Source organism: Chelonoidis abingdonii, chromosome 20, assembly GCF_003597395.2.
Source record: "Chelonoidis abingdonii isolate Lonesome George chromosome 20, CheloAbing_2.0, whole genome shotgun sequence".
NCBI classification, from domain to species: domain Eukaryota; kingdom Metazoa; phylum Chordata; order Testudines; family Testudinidae; genus Chelonoidis; species Chelonoidis abingdonii.
The window spans coordinates 11092339-11111044 of NC_133788.1; the positions used below are offsets into that span (position 1 = coordinate 11092339).

General features: G+C 43.2%; 1 protein-coding gene across 1 annotated transcript in view; it reads left to right on the forward strand.

Moving 5' to 3' along the window:
- The window catches only part of GALNT17 (polypeptide N-acetylgalactosaminyltransferase 17), a 286464-nt gene that overhangs the window by 115590 nt on the left and 152168 nt on the right, over nucleotides 1-18706 (forward strand). The window contains exon 5 of the mRNA XM_075073937.1: nucleotides 4128-4325. Within this exon, the coding sequence (XP_074930038.1) occupies nucleotides 4128-4325 (198 nt within the window). The remainder of the gene's footprint in view (nucleotides 1-4127; nucleotides 4326-18706) is intronic.

Genomic DNA, 18706 nt, shown 5'->3' on the forward strand with positions numbered 1-18706 from the left:
ATTCTCATGGGTCGACTGCGAGGTAGTGCAGATACAGCATTGTGTAATTCGACTTAATTGGCCTCCAGGTGGTGTCCCACAATGCTCATCTGTGACTGCTCAGGAGATCATTCTCAACTCTAGTGTACTGCAGCCAGGTACACAGGAAACAGCGCCTCCACTGCTAAAATCCTGGGAATTTTTGATTTCCCATTTCCTGTTTGATCAGCATTGGGAGCATGCCAGCTTGAGCACAGCTAATCATGGAGACTACATGCCCCAGAGCCTGGTCTGAATGGGAGGTGGCGGATCTCATCACTGTGTGGGGAGAAGTCTGTGCAGGCAGAGCTCCAATTCAGCAGAAGAAACACTGACATCTATGCAGAGATCTCTCGTGGAATTGGGGAGAAGGGCTATACGAGGGACACATAACAGTGCCATGTGAAAGTAAAAGAACTTCGCCAAGTGTACCAGAAGGCAAGGGAGGCGAACAGTCGTTCTGTGCTGAACCCCACACGTGCCAGTTCTACAATGAGCTGCATGCGATTCTCCAGGGTGACCCTACCAGTACCCCCACAAGCCATGTGGACACCTCACAGGTGAGTGAGTCTAGGGGCAACAAGGAAGATGATATGGTGGATGAGAAACTGGAGGAGGAGGAGGAGAATGAGAGACCGGTGAGTGGTGGATCCATTCTCCCCAAGAGCCAGGAAATATTTTTAACCCTGGAGCCCTGTGGATTGCAGGACATCACGGTGGCTGACTGTGATGCCAGTGAAGGCACCTCTGGTGAGTATACAGTTACAAGCAAAGTCCAGTTAAACTTTAGTTGGCGCCCACATTTGGTGGTATTGCATGTTTACTGTGAAGAAAAAGTGAGGTGCTGTAGTTCTCTGCTTACAAGAGGCTGCTCCAGCTATGCAGAAGGTAGCCCCTGGAAAAGACTGTTTGTGTGGACTGGGATAGCCTGGGAATCCTCCATGGGAGGAAACATTCCTGGAGGTACTCTGCAATCCTTTACAGAAGGTTTCTGGGCAGTGCAGTCTTATTTCTTCCACCATGATAGGACACTTTCCCATGCAACTCCTGAAATAATTCTGCTGGCATCATTGTGGTACGCAGCATAGCAGCATAAGGACTGGGTCTATACCATGGCTGGAACAGCAAAATGGAACATTGAACAGTTGTGGATTCTGATTATGTTATGGCTTGCACTTAGTGTAATAAGGGGTTTATTTTTATGAAAACGGTCTTGCTATGGAAATATTTTATTCATGTACAATGGCTCCTTTATTTTTTCCCATGACTGACAGCTGGAAATGTGTCCTTCGGCGTGTCATCAACATCTGAAAGCAGACTTTCGCTGATTAGAAGGAGGAGAAAGAAAAGGCGGGAGGACATGTTCCCTGAGATAATGAACATCTCTGGGACAGCTGACGCAGAGCTGAGAGCGTGGAGGATTTCACTGTCCGAGAAGTTGGACATGGGCAGGGAGAGCAGGGAAGTTTCAGATGAGCAAGAGTGTGTGGCGCAGGATGAGATGCTTCGTATTATGACCAAGCAGGCATGTTGAGGCGTCTGGTTGAACTGCAGGAACCGAAGCAGGAGAGTAGAGTCCCTCTGCAGACCCTGGTGGACAGCCAGCCAGCCAGCATCGCCTGGCGCAGAATCACTCTTCCCAAAGCATTCCCTGAGACATGGGAGAAAAGTCTATTATCCCTTTCGCTTAACTGAGGAGGAGAGTACATGGAATAGAAGGTGCCCATTCACAGACCTTTGATGGTCTGGAATGTGGTATTATGTTACACAGCTGAAAATGTTTCTCCCATTCCAAATTTACAACCCCTTTTCCCCAAGGTTACCTTATTTTTCTGTTTTCCCTCTTTACTTATGTTTGTTAAATAAAGTAAATGGATTCGAGAAACAAGTGTTCTTTATTGAGTAGAAGCAGTGGGCTTGGGTGGGGGGTTGGCTTTACAGGGACAGTGATACAAGCAAAGTGAAGGTTTGGGAAAGCACAGTGCAGACAAGCAGCTCATGTTACTGTGACTCATTATTGAAATGGCTTTTCAAAGCCTCGCAGATATACAGTGCCCCTTACTGTGCTCTTCTCATTGCCCTGGAGTCTGGCTGTTCAAAAATGGCTTCCATACAATTGGTCTCAGTTGCCCACCCCTGCGGAAAATTCCCCCCCCTTTTTTTCACAGATATTGTGGAGCACACAGCAGGCAGCTATAACCACGGGGATGTTCTCCTCAGTAAGGTCCAACCTTGTTAGTAAACTTCTCCAGAGCCCTTTCAAACGACCAAAGGCATATTCAACCACCATTCTGCACTTGCTGAGAATGTAGTTGGACCATTCCTTACTTCTGTCCAGATGGCTGATGTATGCTTTCATGAGCCATGAGAGCAAGGGGTAGGCTGGGTCCCCCAGGATAACTATAGGCATCTCAATGTCATCAATGTTCATTTTGTGGTCTGGAAAGAAAGTCCTGGATTGCAGCTTTTTGAACAGACCCAAGTTCCTAAAGATGCACGCATCATGAACCTTTCCCAACCATCCTACGATGATGTCAGTGAAATGCCCCTTTTAATCCACCAGTGCTTGCAACATCATTTAAAAATATCCCTTTCGGTTTATGTACTCTTTTGCAAGATGGTCTGGTGCCAAGATGGGGATATGCGTGCCATCTATCGCCCCACCGCAAAGCCATCCACAATGTCCTGCACATTCCCCAGACTTACTACCCTTCGTAGCAGAAGTCGATTAATGGCCCTGCACACTTGGAGCACAGCAGCTCCCACGGTTGATTTTACCTGCTCCAAATTGATTCTCGACTGACTGGTAACTGTCTGGCATTGCAAGCTTCCAAATAGCGATTGCCACTTGCTTCTTGCCTGTCAGAGCAGCTCTCGTTTTTGTGTTGCTGCACTGCAGGGCAGGGAAACGCGCTGCACAAAGTTCCTGAAAGGTGGCTTCCATATTCAAAAGTTCTGCAGCCACTGCTTGTCATCCCATACCTGCAAAATGATGAGGTCTCGCCAGTCAGTGCCTGTTCCATGGGACCAGAAACGGCTCTGAACAGAGTGCAGCTGCTCTGTGACTGCCAGCAGCAACTGTGAATTATTTTTTTCAATGGCTTGCAGCAGGGCTGCTTGCAGGACATTGCTATGTTCCACACAGCGGACCCTATTTCTGCTCTGGAAATACTGCAGGAGAAGGCGCGAGGTGTTTGAGATACTCGCAACAAGAGTGTGCAACTGAGCAGACTCTTTGCGTCTGGGGTTATGGCGTATGCGCAGCAGTTTTAAGGTGCGAAAATCACTGAGTGGTTTGCCGTTGAGCACAGTGCACCATGGGATGCAGATGCAATGTTCCCATTCTCCCTACAACAATATTTTGATCCCATGAGGCATTGCACAAACTTCCCAAAACACATGACGGCAAGTTGCACTTTGGGATAGCTACCCACAATGCACCGCCTTGTGCATCAGTGCAGGCACTACTAGTGAGGATGCACTTCATCGAGACAATAAGCATGGTGTGGCCATGCACAATTGACTTAATTAATTCAGAGGCTCAAGATGAAATTAGATAATTCAACTTAATTTTGTAGTGTAGACAAGCTTGAATAGCTGTGTGGCCTAGTGCAAGTCACTTAACCTCTGTTGGCTGGATTCTGCTGTCCCTTGCATCTTTATAACTCCCACAAGTCACTGGAATTATACCATCTTAAGTGAGAGCAGAAATGGGTCCTTTTCCTTTGTCCTGTCCTGCAGGGGTGCTGTCTGAGCTAGCAGAAGTAAAGCATTCACTATGGATATGTCTACACTGCAGATGGAGAGGTGATTGCGTGGGCTTCAGCGCGGGCTGGCAATGCCAGTACAGATGGAGGGTCCCTGGCAGACTTGGATAACGCACACTGAGCTCCATGCCACCATGCATTTACTGCTATTTTTAGCCAGCTGGGTAGATTAAAGTTAGCATAGGTATGCCAACCTGTCCTGCAATCACATCTCTGATTGCAGCATAGACATAACCTAAGTGTTGCCATCAGGTATGTGGGTTGTTAAAGTGCTACTGTATCCATCTGTGTTGTAACAGCAGTTAAAGCCCCTTTTCCACTTCCTTCTTTTTGGCCTTTTAGGGCTGAGCCAGTTCTGTCGCGAATCCAAGAAAACCGGAAAAGGGTTATTCTTCCGTCAATTGACAATATCAAGCAGGACGACTTTGAGGTGCAGCGTTATGAGAACTCTGCCCATGGATACAGCTGGGAGTTATGGTGCATGTACATTAGCCCTCCCAAAGACTGGTGGGATGCTGGTGACCCTTCACTGCCAATCAGGTATGTTGTAGAGCCGCGGACACATTCAATAATCAAAGAGCCAGTGATTTGGAATGACTTGAGGAATAAGGAAGATGGCCCAGAAATTGTGGCACTGATGTAATAGACTGAGTAGAGTGTGTGTTCATATGTTACCGTGGTGACGGATTTCACTTTTCCAAGGGGAGGAACATATTATTATTTCACATTGCATCCATACTTAGGGCACCAGTAAGGAACCAGAACCCCATTGCACTATACAAGCACAGGTTTTAATTGTAGATTTTAAAATGTCACTTTACAAGAAAGCAATTGAGGTTATTATATTTATTATTAAGTTTTTTAATTAATGGGGAATCAAGTTATTTTTCTCATATAATTTAATTTGTCGGACAACATCTAAGCAGCTACAGGACTGTATTTACCTGCTACAGTATATTGCTCTTTTATAATGTGCTGCTATGGACTTGGGTGCTATGGGGGTGTTACCACCAGGCATATTTTGCCTGCTGTTACAAATGTAGGCATGGGAAAACACCTACATTTTATCTCAACTCCAAGAACACAATATCTAGGCCTATAATCTATTTTCTTTAAATATGGTTTGAAATCCCTGCTGACAACAGAATGATCGGGATACCATCTCACTAGAAAGGTGTATCCTGGAAAAATCTCTCAGGCAAAACTGCTCTAATGGAGATAGAGCTAATGGCTGGAAGCTGAAGCCAGAGAAATCTAAATGAGAAATAAGGCAGGATTTTTTTTTTTTAAACAATGAGGGTGATTAGCCATTGGAACAAACTACCAGGAGAAATGATGGATTGTCTATTTCTTGATGTCTTCAAATCAAGACTTAGAGCCCTGTCTGGAAGTTATGTTTTAGCCAGACATAAGTTATTGGGTGCAATAAAGGGGTAACTGGGTGAAATTTAATGACTTGTGATACCTGGGGGGTCAGATTAGATGATATCAAATTGCCTTCTGGCCTTCAACTCTTGGAATCCGTGGTCCTAAGGACCTGGTAACAGTGTAGTCACCCCTACAATTTCCTGTTGCACAGTAACTTTTCAGTGACCAAAATGTTGGATGTGGAAGCCGTAGCAATAGAGAAGACTACAAATGTGAATTAGATGCTTAGCTCCCATGGACTTACAGTGGGACCTGAGCGCCGAACTCCCATACGTACCTTTGAAAGTCTTCCCCAAAGTACCTTAAAAGACCAAAAACAAATGCAGTGGGTGGGAATGGAGAACTGTTCTTGCTATTGCCCCTTGCCTGCCATTATGCCTGGAAGCTGGAGAGGGGATATGCCGCTGCTTCTGGGAGCCGCGTGGAGCCACTGCAGTCAGGGAGCCTGCCTTAGCCCTGCTGCCCCACCGACTGGACTTTTAAGAGCCCAGTCAGCGGTACTGACCAGAGCCGCCAGGGTCCCTTTTTGACTGGGTGTTCCGGTCGAAAACCAGAGACCTGGCAACCTTAGAAGAGCAGCTGATTGAGGAAGGGGAGGGCTGTGAAGAGAGGATGAGTTAGTGGATAGATATGAAAAATGGAGATGTTGTGGTCAGAGCAATAGGCAAGGAAACTGTAGGCAAATAGCTGCATTGTGATTGCATTGGAGTGTGTGTGGGAGGGGTGGCAAAATGGAGAGATTGCAGCAGTTGAGATGTGAGTGATAAGGGCCATAGATGAGGTGTAGGCAGAGAAATAAGCCCCGATTTTAGATGCAAGTCAGACACAGTCTGAATATGTGTGTGAGGGAGAAAGCGGAATCAAAGATAGCCCCCAATGTATGGGTCTGAGAGATGGGGAGAATTGTGCTTGTTGTGTCAGTGACGGAGGAGGGGAGAGGGTTTCGGAGGAAAGATAAGGAGTCAGGCTGATCTGTTACCTCTCCCTCCCTCACCCATCACCTCTCTAGCTGCTGCCTTCTGCATGAGTCAGACTTCAGTCGTTCACCTGTTCTGTCTTGCCCTATGGCTGCTGATCCACAGGGTCCCTGCTAAGTAACTCTTGCGCTTCTTCTAAAATAATGTGAGACCAGAACAGGCCTCTTTGGATCCAAACCTGCATTTTCCTGCCCTTGATGCTGTTTATGGATATGGTGTAGCATTCCCATGTACTATAGGGAGCATCTGGATGGATGCACAGATACTTCTCTGATGATTAAGAGGTTGTCATTTAAAAAAAAATTCCCCAAGAAAACAAATGACTAGCACAGATATCATCCAGTAATTACCTCTTCTGTTAAGGAGCAGGAGCCCCGAGTGGGGGATCTGTTGTGAGGGGGTTTCCCAACTACAGAACTCACTTCTGTAGGAAATCGTTGAGGCCAAGAATGTAACAAGATTCAAAAAAGGTTTGGATGTTTGTATGGATATTGAGAATATCCAGAGGTCATAATTAATTCTGTGGCTGCAGTGGCTCTGTGGAGCAGTGGAAGGCATTGTGCTTTGTGTGCAAGTGATCACCGGTTCATATGCCATCTAATCTCTCTGAGAGCAGTTTAATTTTCTTCACAGAAGCTAGGAGCTTGATGCAGAAATTATTGGGTCAGGTTCTTTAGCTTTTATTATGCAGGAGGTCAGACTAAATTGTCATCATGGTCCCTTCTGGCCTTAAAATTTATAAATGATCAAAAAATTGTGGAAGTGATATTAAACCCCATTCTTCAGGATTTAAGACCATCTCAATTATCAGAGATCAGGATAAGCCCTAATGTGGAGGGCAGATGACCCCATATCTGCCTACTGCAAGGTTCTTACGTCTGCTGCTGGAGCATCTAGTTCTGGCAGCTTTTGGAGACAGGATGCTGGCCTGGGTGCACCTCAGGGCTCATCCACTGTGACAATTTCCATGTTCCTGACTGCCACCTTTGCAATTGTGCGAAAAACTTAGGAGGACTAAACAGAAAAGCAGAGATCTGTGAAGATGGATGGAGATACACTACTGACCCACACTAGCTGTGTCATTTGTCTTCACTTCATTAGAGAGTCCAGTAACATGGACACTGACTCCTCTAGCTGAGAAGAATTGAATCACTTGAAAGTAAGAGTCAAAGATTAGAAAGTAAGAGTCGTAGAAAAATATGGATTGCAGGGCAAATGCTTTCCAATAGCTATATGAAAAAGAAATGCCAAAACAGAGACAATAGCCTCTGAGTAATGTTAAATAATTTAAGAACTTGCTAAAACAACATTATTAATACGCAACAGGAGAAGCGTTATAAGGAAGATAAATGTGTAAAATACTGCCTCTTTCCTTTGTAATGGTAACTATATACAAACAGAAATAAGCTACTTCAATTATTATTTTTATTATTATATGCTGTGTAGTGCTCTGAACTGTACATTCTGTGGCAATGTTTACTTGAAAGGAATAGCTGTGTTTTACTCTGTAATTATGCAAGGAAACATGGGCAAATTTTAAACTATAATATGCAAAACAAGGTTAAAAACATCTTGCCTATTTCATACAGTTGACCTTTTAGGATAAAGGAAGGAGAGTGAAGTAATGGGGTAAGAATTGTTTTTGTTTTTGTTTCAGTTTTACATTTTTGACATGCTTGGTTTTTAACAGTCCTTGAAGAGCCTGATCAAGACGTACGTGTTAAAAGAGATGGGTATCTGGTTCTACACAATCTTTATTCTGGACCTACAGAATATTCAGCAGCAGAGGCTGGAGACAATGTGTTCGGAGACAATTTTCTCCCCTGGATAATTCACAAGAGATTATTATCCAGGCAAAGTAAGATGATGGCATACAGCTCATCTAAAATATGGCCAGCCTCAAGATGGATCCAGGTTCCTGCTTTAAACCAAGCGAATAGGGCTGGATTTAGGGGCAAGAGACCCAGGCAACCTCCTGGAGTGCTGGGCTGGGGGGAGGCACCGGGCGTGGGGTGCTGTTTTTGTTGTTAGTGACAAAAGGGAAAATCGGATGTTTGAAGTAAAATGATTCAGGTATTCCATATGCAGGCTCATTTTTCACTAACCTCCTAGAATGTTCTGGGCCTTAGTAGAATCTTGTGGAACCTGCCAGGCTTTCTGAGAACTACATTTTCCTCAAACCTCCTAGAATGTTGTCAGCCCTGCCCTCGCGGGTATATAAGGGGTGAGGCATCACCAGTCAGTCTTATATGATAGGGATAAACCATGCAGGCAAATCGTGGATCAAAGTCATGGAATGGGCTACAAATGCAATACAAAATAAGGTATTCAAAAGTTTTACAAATGAAGCGGGGCAGCACCATTTAGTCTAGGGCCAGCCCGGTATCGGCTCTTGAAATGTTTGTCTAGTCTAAGGTTTAAGAGGGCAGTTTCTTCTTGAATTTCACTGGTTTCAGTGGCAGTCTTTTGTAGCTCATCTTCCAAGCAAGCCATTCAGGATTTTACATCACCTACACCTTTTGAGATTGAATCCTATTCGTCTGTGAGGAATTCTTTCAGCGCTGAGGCAGCTTGGGCTAGGTTTACTGTGACCTTGTGGTCTCCTGCTTCATCTGTGTAGATCAGAGGTGGGCAAACTATGGCCTGCAGGCCACATCCAGGCCATGGGACCATCCTGCCTGGACTTTTAGCTCCCACCCGACCTGTCCCCTTCTGTCTTCCCTCCCCGCAGCCTCAGCTCACCGTGCCGCCAATGCTCTCTGGGCGGCGGGGCTGCGAGCTCCTGCCGGGCGGTGGGGCTGGCTCTGGCTGGGCTGCGCAGCTGCTAGTCCTGGTGCTCCAAGTTGCATGGTAAGGGGGCAGGGAGCGGGGGTGTGTTGGATAAGGGGCAGGGGGTGGATGGATGGGGCAGAGGTTCTGGGGGTGGTGGTCAGGGGACAGGGAATGGGGGGGTTGGATAGGAATGGGAGTTCCAGGGAGGAGGAGGCTGTCAGGGGTCACGGCAGTCAGGGGACAGGGAGCAAGGGGGGTTGTATAGGGGGGTTGTCCTGGGGTGTGGTTAGGGGTGGGGCATCCTGGGAGGGGGCGGTCAGGGGACAAGGAGCAGGGGGTGTTGGATGAGCCAGGGGTTCTGAGGGGGGCAGTCAGGGGGCGGGAAGTGGGAGGGGGCAGGGGCCAGGCTGTTTTGGGGAGGCACAGCCTTCCCTACCCGACCCTCCATACGGTTTCAGAACCCCGATGTGGCCCTCAGGCCAAAAAGTTTGCCCACCTGGGGTGTAAGGGATTCAGGCTTAGATATTTTGTTGCCTCTCATTTTTTCATTTAAATCCTTATTCAGTTGTTTGATGTTTAATTTAATTGTTTGACAGAAACTTATTGCCCATTTGCGAGGAAAGTAATTATTAGAGATGAATTAATGTGTGAGGAGTCAAGAAGTCTGGGACTAAGTAGCCATCTTTCTCTTGAGTACCCTGTGACCCTGGGGCACGGGTCACTTGCTGGAAGATTCTCTGCAGCTTGAGGTCTTCAAACCACAATTTGAGGACTTCAATAACTCAGACATAGGTTAGGAGTTTGTGACAGAAGTGCATGGTTGGGATTCTGTGGCCTGCATTGTGCAGGAGGTCAGACTAGATGATCATAATGATCCCTTCTGATCTTAAAGTCTATGAGGCTATGAGAAATAGGCTTTTTAAATGACTAGGTGGGACAAGGTGTAATTTTTGGATTCCATAAAACATCTCCTCTTTCACGTTTCTTCCTATAATGTGAAAGAATCTGCTTTATAAAGATATCCTGACTCTCAGCGCTCTTTTATGCATGCAGATGATTTATGAATAGACCTTCCTTGCCAAGCTAACTGAGCAGCTATTGACCAATTCTGCCAAAAAGATAAAATCATGATTACAATGTAATGGATCACATCTAAATTAGAAACTCCCACCATGAGATGTCAGTAAGTGATACTTGAAACAATTATCTTATGATTGAATCATCACCGTTGGGCAATCTTGATTTGCATTTCTTGATGGAGTATTTTTTTTTAGTTTGTGTGTGTGTATACACAAAATATTGTGTCTGTGTGTATCCAGTATTTTGTCATTAATGGTTATTGATCAGCATTTACTGGGAGTTCAAAGAAATGTAATACTTTAAAGAAAAAGAAAATAACTAACACCTCCTGTATTGTGGAGGATGCACCAAAAGGTCACTTGGAAATGCTGGGAAATCACTGATTGATCGTTTTGTCTGAAAACAGCACATTCCAAAGCTGAAATTTATCTTCTCACAATGCTCAAAGAATTATTAATTTCACAGCTGGCAGAGTTTGATTTCCAAGCCTTTTACAGTGCAGTGGTGGGACTCTCAGCCTCCCACAATTGGGATGCTATTTCAAAAGGTACAAGTTTCTCCTCTCATTCTTTCAGTTCACTGAAGTCAAACTCAGTGAAACAGAACCGTTATAGCAGTTACCAATATTTGGAAGATTTATGGCCAGACACGCTCATCATACTCTATGCAAGACAGCCTCATGGTTTGTTAGGATTTATAGATTTGCAGGACATCTCAGACTCTGGGGCTCCAGTTCAGAAAAGCAATAAAACATAGGCTTAAATCCTTCCTTATTCAAGGGCATTTCAGCAGATGCTTAAAGTTAAGTTCTCTTCTCAAATAGGGATGCTTGTCTGACTTGAGAGTTGGAGTTGTCATTTTTTCTCTGGTAGTAGTGGTAGAATATGCTAGCCCCTATGCAGAAGGGAATGTTTTGGAACTCTGCTGTATGGTCTGTGGGTCCATTGACAACGCTGTTCCCGAATGGTTGTAATGGGATTTCCTGACATTTTCAGTGTACTTTATACACTTGACTGGACAGATCAATTCAATCTGACATGCAGACGCACTGCTGCTGAATACCTTTACTTACTTAGCAAAACACCCACTTAATGTCCTTGAGCTATGAAAGCACATTTCTAGGGCTGTCTCAGAGATGACAAGCAAAGGGTCCTGTTTAAACAGCCTGGTGTATATTATGACAGATCTGAAACAGCTAGTTGATTAAACTGGATAATGCTATATCATTTTGTGGTATTTCATTTCTTTGTGATGGGAGGCAAACTATTATTCTTTTAAATGTAATTTTTTTAATAGTTCATTGTAAAAAAGGCTAACAATGGAAATCAATGTTGAGAGTTATTGATTGCCAATAACTAGGAATGCAGGATAGATTTCTTTCATGAGAAGAAAAAAAATGGCCAAGGTTCTTTCCAAATTAACTCATCTGATTATCCAGCACCACAATATCTGAGTGCCTTACAAACATTAATGGCTTCATCTTCACAATGTACCTGCAAGGGAGGAAAACAAATGGCAAACAAATGCTAAACAAATGGCAAACAAATGCTAAACAAATGGCAAAGAGGCCAAGATTTTCATGAGACCAGTGACTCTGGATGCCTCAATTTTTTGTTGCCCACCATAAGACACCTTGCGAGGCCACAGTTTCAGAGCATGGGTGCCCAGCACTTAAATCAAGCCCCATTAAGGTGGCTCCAGTTAAACTGCTAGTTAATCTAGAAAATTCTGACCAGGGAAATTAAGTGACTTGCCCAGGGACATACATAGCCATTGGCAGAGCTGGCAATAATAATAATTAATAATAATACCTACCTGTAATATAGTGTTTCATCAGTAGATCTCTAAGTGCCATCCCCATTTTATAGATGGGAAGACTGAGGCAAAGAGTGGTGAAGTCATTGTTCAAGGTCACCCAGCTGGCCAAGCCAGGAGTGGAATCCAGGCCTCAGACTGGGCCTGATAATCAAACCCAGATCTCCTGGGTACCAGTCTAGTGCCCTAACCGCAAGACGATGCAATATTCTATGGTATTATGCACTTTTCTAACACAATTAAGTTTTGATGCAATTGAGAAAAATCACTGTAAAGCACCAGTGAGCATATATACACCTCTACCCTAATATAATGCGACCCAATATAACACAAATTCAGCTATAATAAAGTAAAGCAGCGCTCCGGGGGGGTGGGGCTGCATGCTCTGGCAGATCAAAGCAAGTTCGATATAACGCAGTTTCACCTATAACATGTTAAGATTTTTTGGCTCCCAAGGACAGCGTTATATTGGGGTAGAAGTATATATGGTTATATCCTGCCCCCACTGAAGTCAAAGGGAGTTGTGCCTACCAATACTCCATAAAGCTTTACATGACTAATCCTTCCTCCTTGAAGTTAGTGGAAGCTGCAGCTGCTCAGTACCTATGAAAACCTTGCAGTCTCTTAGTACATAAGGCTAGTGCAGGTCTCCAAGCTCATTGACTTCCTATTGCTTCTCCAGTCCTGACTTGGAGGTTCAATGGGATTTTGCACCCAGACAAGGGTGGATGCTAGCAGATGCTGATGCAGTACTGGGGACTAAGTATGGATTTAGGTGTCTATCTTTAGACACCATCCACATTTAAAAAGCTGGACTTCGTGTTTATTATATATTGTTATAGGGCTTAAGTAGCATACAGATCTTGTGATGAACCCCTGCACCATGATGAATTTCACCCAGAATGAGGGGATTATAGGTGTGTTTGTTACCTTTACATAGTGTTCTATTGTAATACATTTCTCAGCATTTATCTTGTGTTTTTCCCTGTTTTCCTCTTAGACTTTGACTTTGAGTGAATTTAATGATAGCGAAAAGGGCCACACTGACAACACAGGAAAGTGGAGTTCTCCATTTTGTGCACCAGGTAGTGGTAGTGCTCAGCTAATGTACCACTGTGAAAAGTGCCATCTCCAGGAGCAGAAGGAGAATTCGTCGTCATATTCACTCCTTCAGCCTCTTTGCTGGGATGGTCAACAAAGTGGTCAGTGTGCTTATGGTGAGGTGAGGTTCAGCTCTAAATATGTGATCCCAAGTCCACTGAAGTCAATGGAAAGCCAGTAGGTTTTTGGATCAGGCCCTAAGATTCCAAATCACAGCTCTTTTCTAGTTCTCAAAGCACTCATCTGCTGCTGTTGATCATTGTGCTGAACTTGTGCAGATTCAACCCTATTAGTAAATGTTGTGCTTGCTTTATCGCCACTCATTGATGGATTTCGTCTTCTCCAAGTCTAGCCCTTGAGAATCCTTGCAGGCTACACTTCAAGTTTGAAGTATTTGTTTTGCACAGGACAAGCACATATTTTTAGATTGGCCTTACTATCAAATAGATTTCCCAGAATAACCTCTATCATCATGCATTTTGATGGCAAATGAGTTTTCAGGCTCAGGGGAACTCACTTCCATGCTGCTTCGTAAGCTTTTACAGGCTAACCTATTATGGCAGTGCATCAAAACCGTAATAGATTGATTTAGGCAAGCTTGCTTAGCTATTATGAACATTTTAACCAGCATTAAATGCTTAGCGTGGCATATTTATCAGAAGACGTCTAGTAACTCTGAGTTTATGCAGACAATTAATCGTAGATGACAATGGTAGGACCTCATAAGATTAGGTAAAATTATTGTGATTATTTATTGTTTCCTTGGTATCGATTATTCTGTAAAGTCCCAGAACATCTCTGGAAACTGATTTTAGACAAAACATAGGATTACTTTATTTTTTGTTTGTTTTTGGAAGGATTACTGCTTTTAATGAGATTGTGCAAACTGCAATAAGATTTTTATTCCTTTGTAAACACAGTGGAATTTTCAAAAGCTTTCAGCACCAGCCTGACAATGCTCTCATTGAAGCCAATGGTAAAACTCCCCTTGATTTCAATGTAAAACAGTGATAGACCAACATTGAATGCTTTTGAAAACCCATCCTGGTCTTTCTGAAGAACACTTTGTGTAGGTTTTTGTTTGTGTAGTATGTAAGATGTAAGAATCAATGCCAGCTTCATAACAACTATGGAGCTATCATTGGAGCTATTTATATAGATTCGTACCCAAAGAGTGGGAGGGGCACCTATCCAAAGCTCTATGCACTCCTGCAGTAAATTGCTACAACAAATCAAGCTGCTCACACCCCAAATCCTCTCCTCCCAACGCCCACCTCTACAAAAGCCTGCGACTGTGGCTTGGCCTTGCACCTGGCCCTGACGGTCAATAAATTTGGGTAATTTCAGACAACAGAGGAAGCCTGTTTTAGACCAAAGGGACCTTCACTGAGTGCACTTTCTTGCCATCTCTCTCTTTTAAACTGAGGCAGGTTTTAAATCTTAGTGCAGAGGCATCATGGGGCAAAAAACTGTTTGTTTAATTAAGATGGAAGGCTTATACTGGATTATAGGAAGTGAGGCAGTAACTATACCATACGTGTTGCACAGACATTGTTTTATTGTTTGATCCTGCACCAATTGAAATCAAAGGCAAAATTCCGATTGACTACAGAGTATGTAGGATCACAGCCTCAAACCAGGCTGGGAAGAGCACTTGCTTGCAGGCTTATGCATGATTTCACTGTGATTTACTGTTGCTGGAGAAGCCTTTGGTAAGAAGCACCTACACATTTAAATTTTTTAATGAATAAATCATATGAGAGCCTTATTTCATGTGATTTCCAGTGATTCTGGTTTCCAAATGGGCCAGTCGTACGGCTAGGTCATTCTTTTTTAATGTATTTTAGAACTTTACCCTGGCTGGAACGAAGCAGAAGAGAGGCATATGAAAATAAAAAATAATGGGGGCGGGGGGTAGGAAGAAGTGAACTGATTTCTTTTTTTTTTTTTTAAACTCAAAACAGGTTTGATCTGGGTTCAGCTTACAGGATGGGCAGATTTGGGTTAGGATCTTACTTTTTTGCCCACCCCAAGGTTAAACCACAGTTATTAATTTTTTTACCACCTTCAAAGTATTTTATTTTACAGGAAACTTTCACCTCCCGTTATGTTGGGTTTATCTTTCAGTGATCAGCTTTGCAATGACAATACAAGCTACGTGAAAAACACAACCTATTTGATTTTCTTGATTTTAATTTTAAATTGATTTTTAAATGAGAGAAAATAGCTAACGACTTATTTTGACTAGAGAACTGAGCAACAATACCCCCCCACCTCCAAACACACACACATTACTTATACAAGGTGACTTTACTCTTCAAAGGGATACTTTAAGCTGCCAAACTTTGCAGAGATTCCCTGAGGCACAGGAAACTCTGTGTGAGGTTTGGATGGTTGAAGACTATCACAGCTTCGATTGTCTGTCATACATTTTATAAAGAATTCTGTGCCTGGTCATTTTAATCTTGCGGAATTTAGTGCAAGGTGTCAGGAAAAGGAGCATCTGATCATTTGTAATGTTGTCTGTTTAATAAGATTAACAGATTTGTCTAATTGCCTGAAGAGCTAAACGCCCTTCATCACTGAAATATTGGGCCTGTGACTAGTTGTAGATGTTCCTTTTAAGTAATAGAGGGGGATGTTAGTAATTGACCTATGGGATGAAAAACAATATATCCGTTTCAGGAGTGTCAATGCTATATTTTGTTTCAAAGATTCTCCTCTTTTCTCAGGCTGCTGTTGCGATTAGGAATGACAGCTGCAAGTGGGTCTACTTGGAAGCCAAGGGCCTGATCCAATATCCACTGGAGTCAATGGAAAGACTATCAGTGGTCTTTGGTTCAGGGTCTCACACATTGTTTGTATGTCAGCACAGGTGTAGGAATGACAGAGATTGGGCTGGTCTACACTACGGGGGAAAATCGATCTTAGATACGCAACTTCAACTACGTGAATAACGTAGCTGAAGTCGAAGTATCTAAGATCGAATTACTTACCGTCCTCATGGCGCGGAGTCGATGTCCATGGCTCCCCCTGTCGATTCTGCAATTCCGTTCGGGTTGGTGGAGTTCCGGAATCGATATAAGCATGTTCGGGGATCGATATATTGCGTCTCATCTAGACGCGATATATCAATCCCCGAGCAATCAATTGCTACCCGCCGATACAGCGGGTAGTGAAGATGTAGCCATTCTGACATAAACTAACAAGCTGCAGAGATAATGGACAATGCAGTCTTCTTAAATCAGTCTCAAGAAAGGCATCTCCTGCATGCCTCTTTTGACAAAACATTCCTAGGCGGAGATTGGGGGGTGGGGGTGAATTTGTTCTAAGGTGTTAAATAGCTGGCATGTTCATCTCAGAGGTGACTGCATTTCTACAGTGAGTGAAGTGATTCCTCTCTCAGACTCCAGTTCAGCAAACCAGGGAAGCATGTGCTTAAATTCATCCCTATTCAGCAAAGCACTTAATCATATGGTCAATTTCAGACACATGCTTAAGTGCCATTGAATTCAGTGGGACTTAAGCTTGTGTATAACTGCTTTGCTGAATTGGTAGGTCCAAGTCTGGAAGTCGTTACTGAAGCAAAGCTCCCATTGATGTCAGCAGAAACCTGTCTTGAAGGCTTTAAAACTGGGCCCAATACAAGTAATACTGGGCCCAATACAATAGGGCTTGTCTGCACATAAAAGTTGTACCTGGTATAGGTAAAGCAGTCCAACCCTTCTAGCTTGAACACAGTTATATTGGTATAAAAGTGCTTCTACCTATATAGTTTATTCCCATTTGGGAAGGGAAATAACTATACCAGTATAAGTCACTTTTACACTAGTGTAACTGCCCAGATTAGAGCTTTTACTGGTGTAATTATTACTTCCCTAATTATACCAATAAAACTTTTAAGTGTAGACCAGGCCTCAGTCACACAAGTAGCCCCACCGAAGTCAAAGTTACTTGGAGAAATAAGGCAAGCAGAACTTGGCCCATAATTTGTAAAGCCTTTGGGATAAAAGTTACCAAATAAATGGAAGATAAATAATAAATATTCTCAATAATAATTAAACAAACAAAACAAATCAGATCAAGAGAAATGTACTCAATTTGTGTCATGCTGAAAGAATTGCTTCTAAGTAGTCCGTAAAGTGGATGTGTAAGTCAAAGCCAAACTGAGCCTCTTCTGTGGTCTGTTCACACTTCCCCTAGGAGAAAAGCTATATTTGATTGATTATACTAATGTCTTCTAGTTTTAAATCATAAACTGAGGGAAAATATACTGGTGGGGGGGGGGGAATTGGCTCTTTGAATTTCTTTTTTATTTTAGCAGATGGTATTTAAATGATTTATTGGCTAAGAATAATCTATTCTCATTAAGAAGCCAAGTATTTAATGACTTCTGAGGTGGGTGTTCAAAACAAAGAAGTGATAATAGAGTCGATTGCACTTAGTGACAAAATATAGCAGCCCTTCATCAAAGGGACTTAAAAGGGAATGTTTGAGAGTGAGTGCTGAGGGCTATGATTTCCTTTTATGTGCACTTTAATCCACTGTCTTTTTCACTCAATGGTGCATAAATAGACATAGTTTAAATTAAAAGATCCTTATTATCATAGCCATCTGTGGGAGAAATAAGTGTTTGGTCCCTGAATGCTCCATGCTGCCTCTATATAGGAATGTTGGAGGCTCTACAAACTGTATTGGCCCAGTTTTGCCCCGTGCACCTAACTCTTCTGATCCATGTATATGCCTGTCTGAATTGAGCTAAGTTTTGAAACAGGTACCTACATTGTGCTTGCAAAATGTACTCACACAGCTTACACGTTTTTATGGACAAAATGGGTCACTGGAAAGTAGCAGGAGATGTCCTTATAGCACAGAGACTGGGATTCAGGAGACTTCAGTTCTAATCCCAGCGCTGCCAATAAATCCATATGTGACTGTGGCAAGTCACTAAACCTCTGTCTTCCCCAGTGTCCTCATTGGTAAAACAAGGAAAAGTAATAGTTACCTACTTTCCAGGAACTGTTAGAGGCTTAATTAAAATTTCCAGAGTGCTTTGAAATCTTCAAATGAGAAGTGCTACAGGAGGACAATTTTGTCATTGCTGTTGCTCATGCAAAGGTTGTCATTGCTCACCCAGAAAGTTACTTGAGAGCACATAAGTACCTTAATCTTATTTCTGAAAATTTAGCCCCTCACTGCCTCTTTGTATTTCTGGAGAGATTACCATTAGAGATAAAAGAATAGCTCTGCATACATGGATCATTCAGTCTCTGGCCTCTCTACTCAGACTCGTGCTAACAGTGCTACTGGGTTTTGGGGGTTATTTTTGTGAAGTAACTGAACTGAGACCACCAAATCTTTTCATCAAGGACACCAACACAGTACTTATGACTTTATACATTTTGCCTGCTTTAAAATTTTTAGCATCAAAAACTGATCTAGGATCCTGAGAAGCAGCAGCTGCTGTACACGTCACTTCTCTGGGCCTCTTGTTCAATAGTTCTCAGCTAGTCAAAGAAAACACTATTTTTTTTTCCCAGTGAAAATATTTTCTTTCACCAATTGGCCTCACTTCATAGCCTTCACGTAGAATCATAGAATAATAGAATATTAGGGTTGGAAGGGACCTCAGGAGATCATCTAGTCCAACCCCTGCTCAAAGCAGGACCAATCCCCAACTAAATCATCCCAGGCAGGGCTTTGTCAAGCCTGGCCTTAAAAACCTCTAAGGAAGGAGATTCCACCACC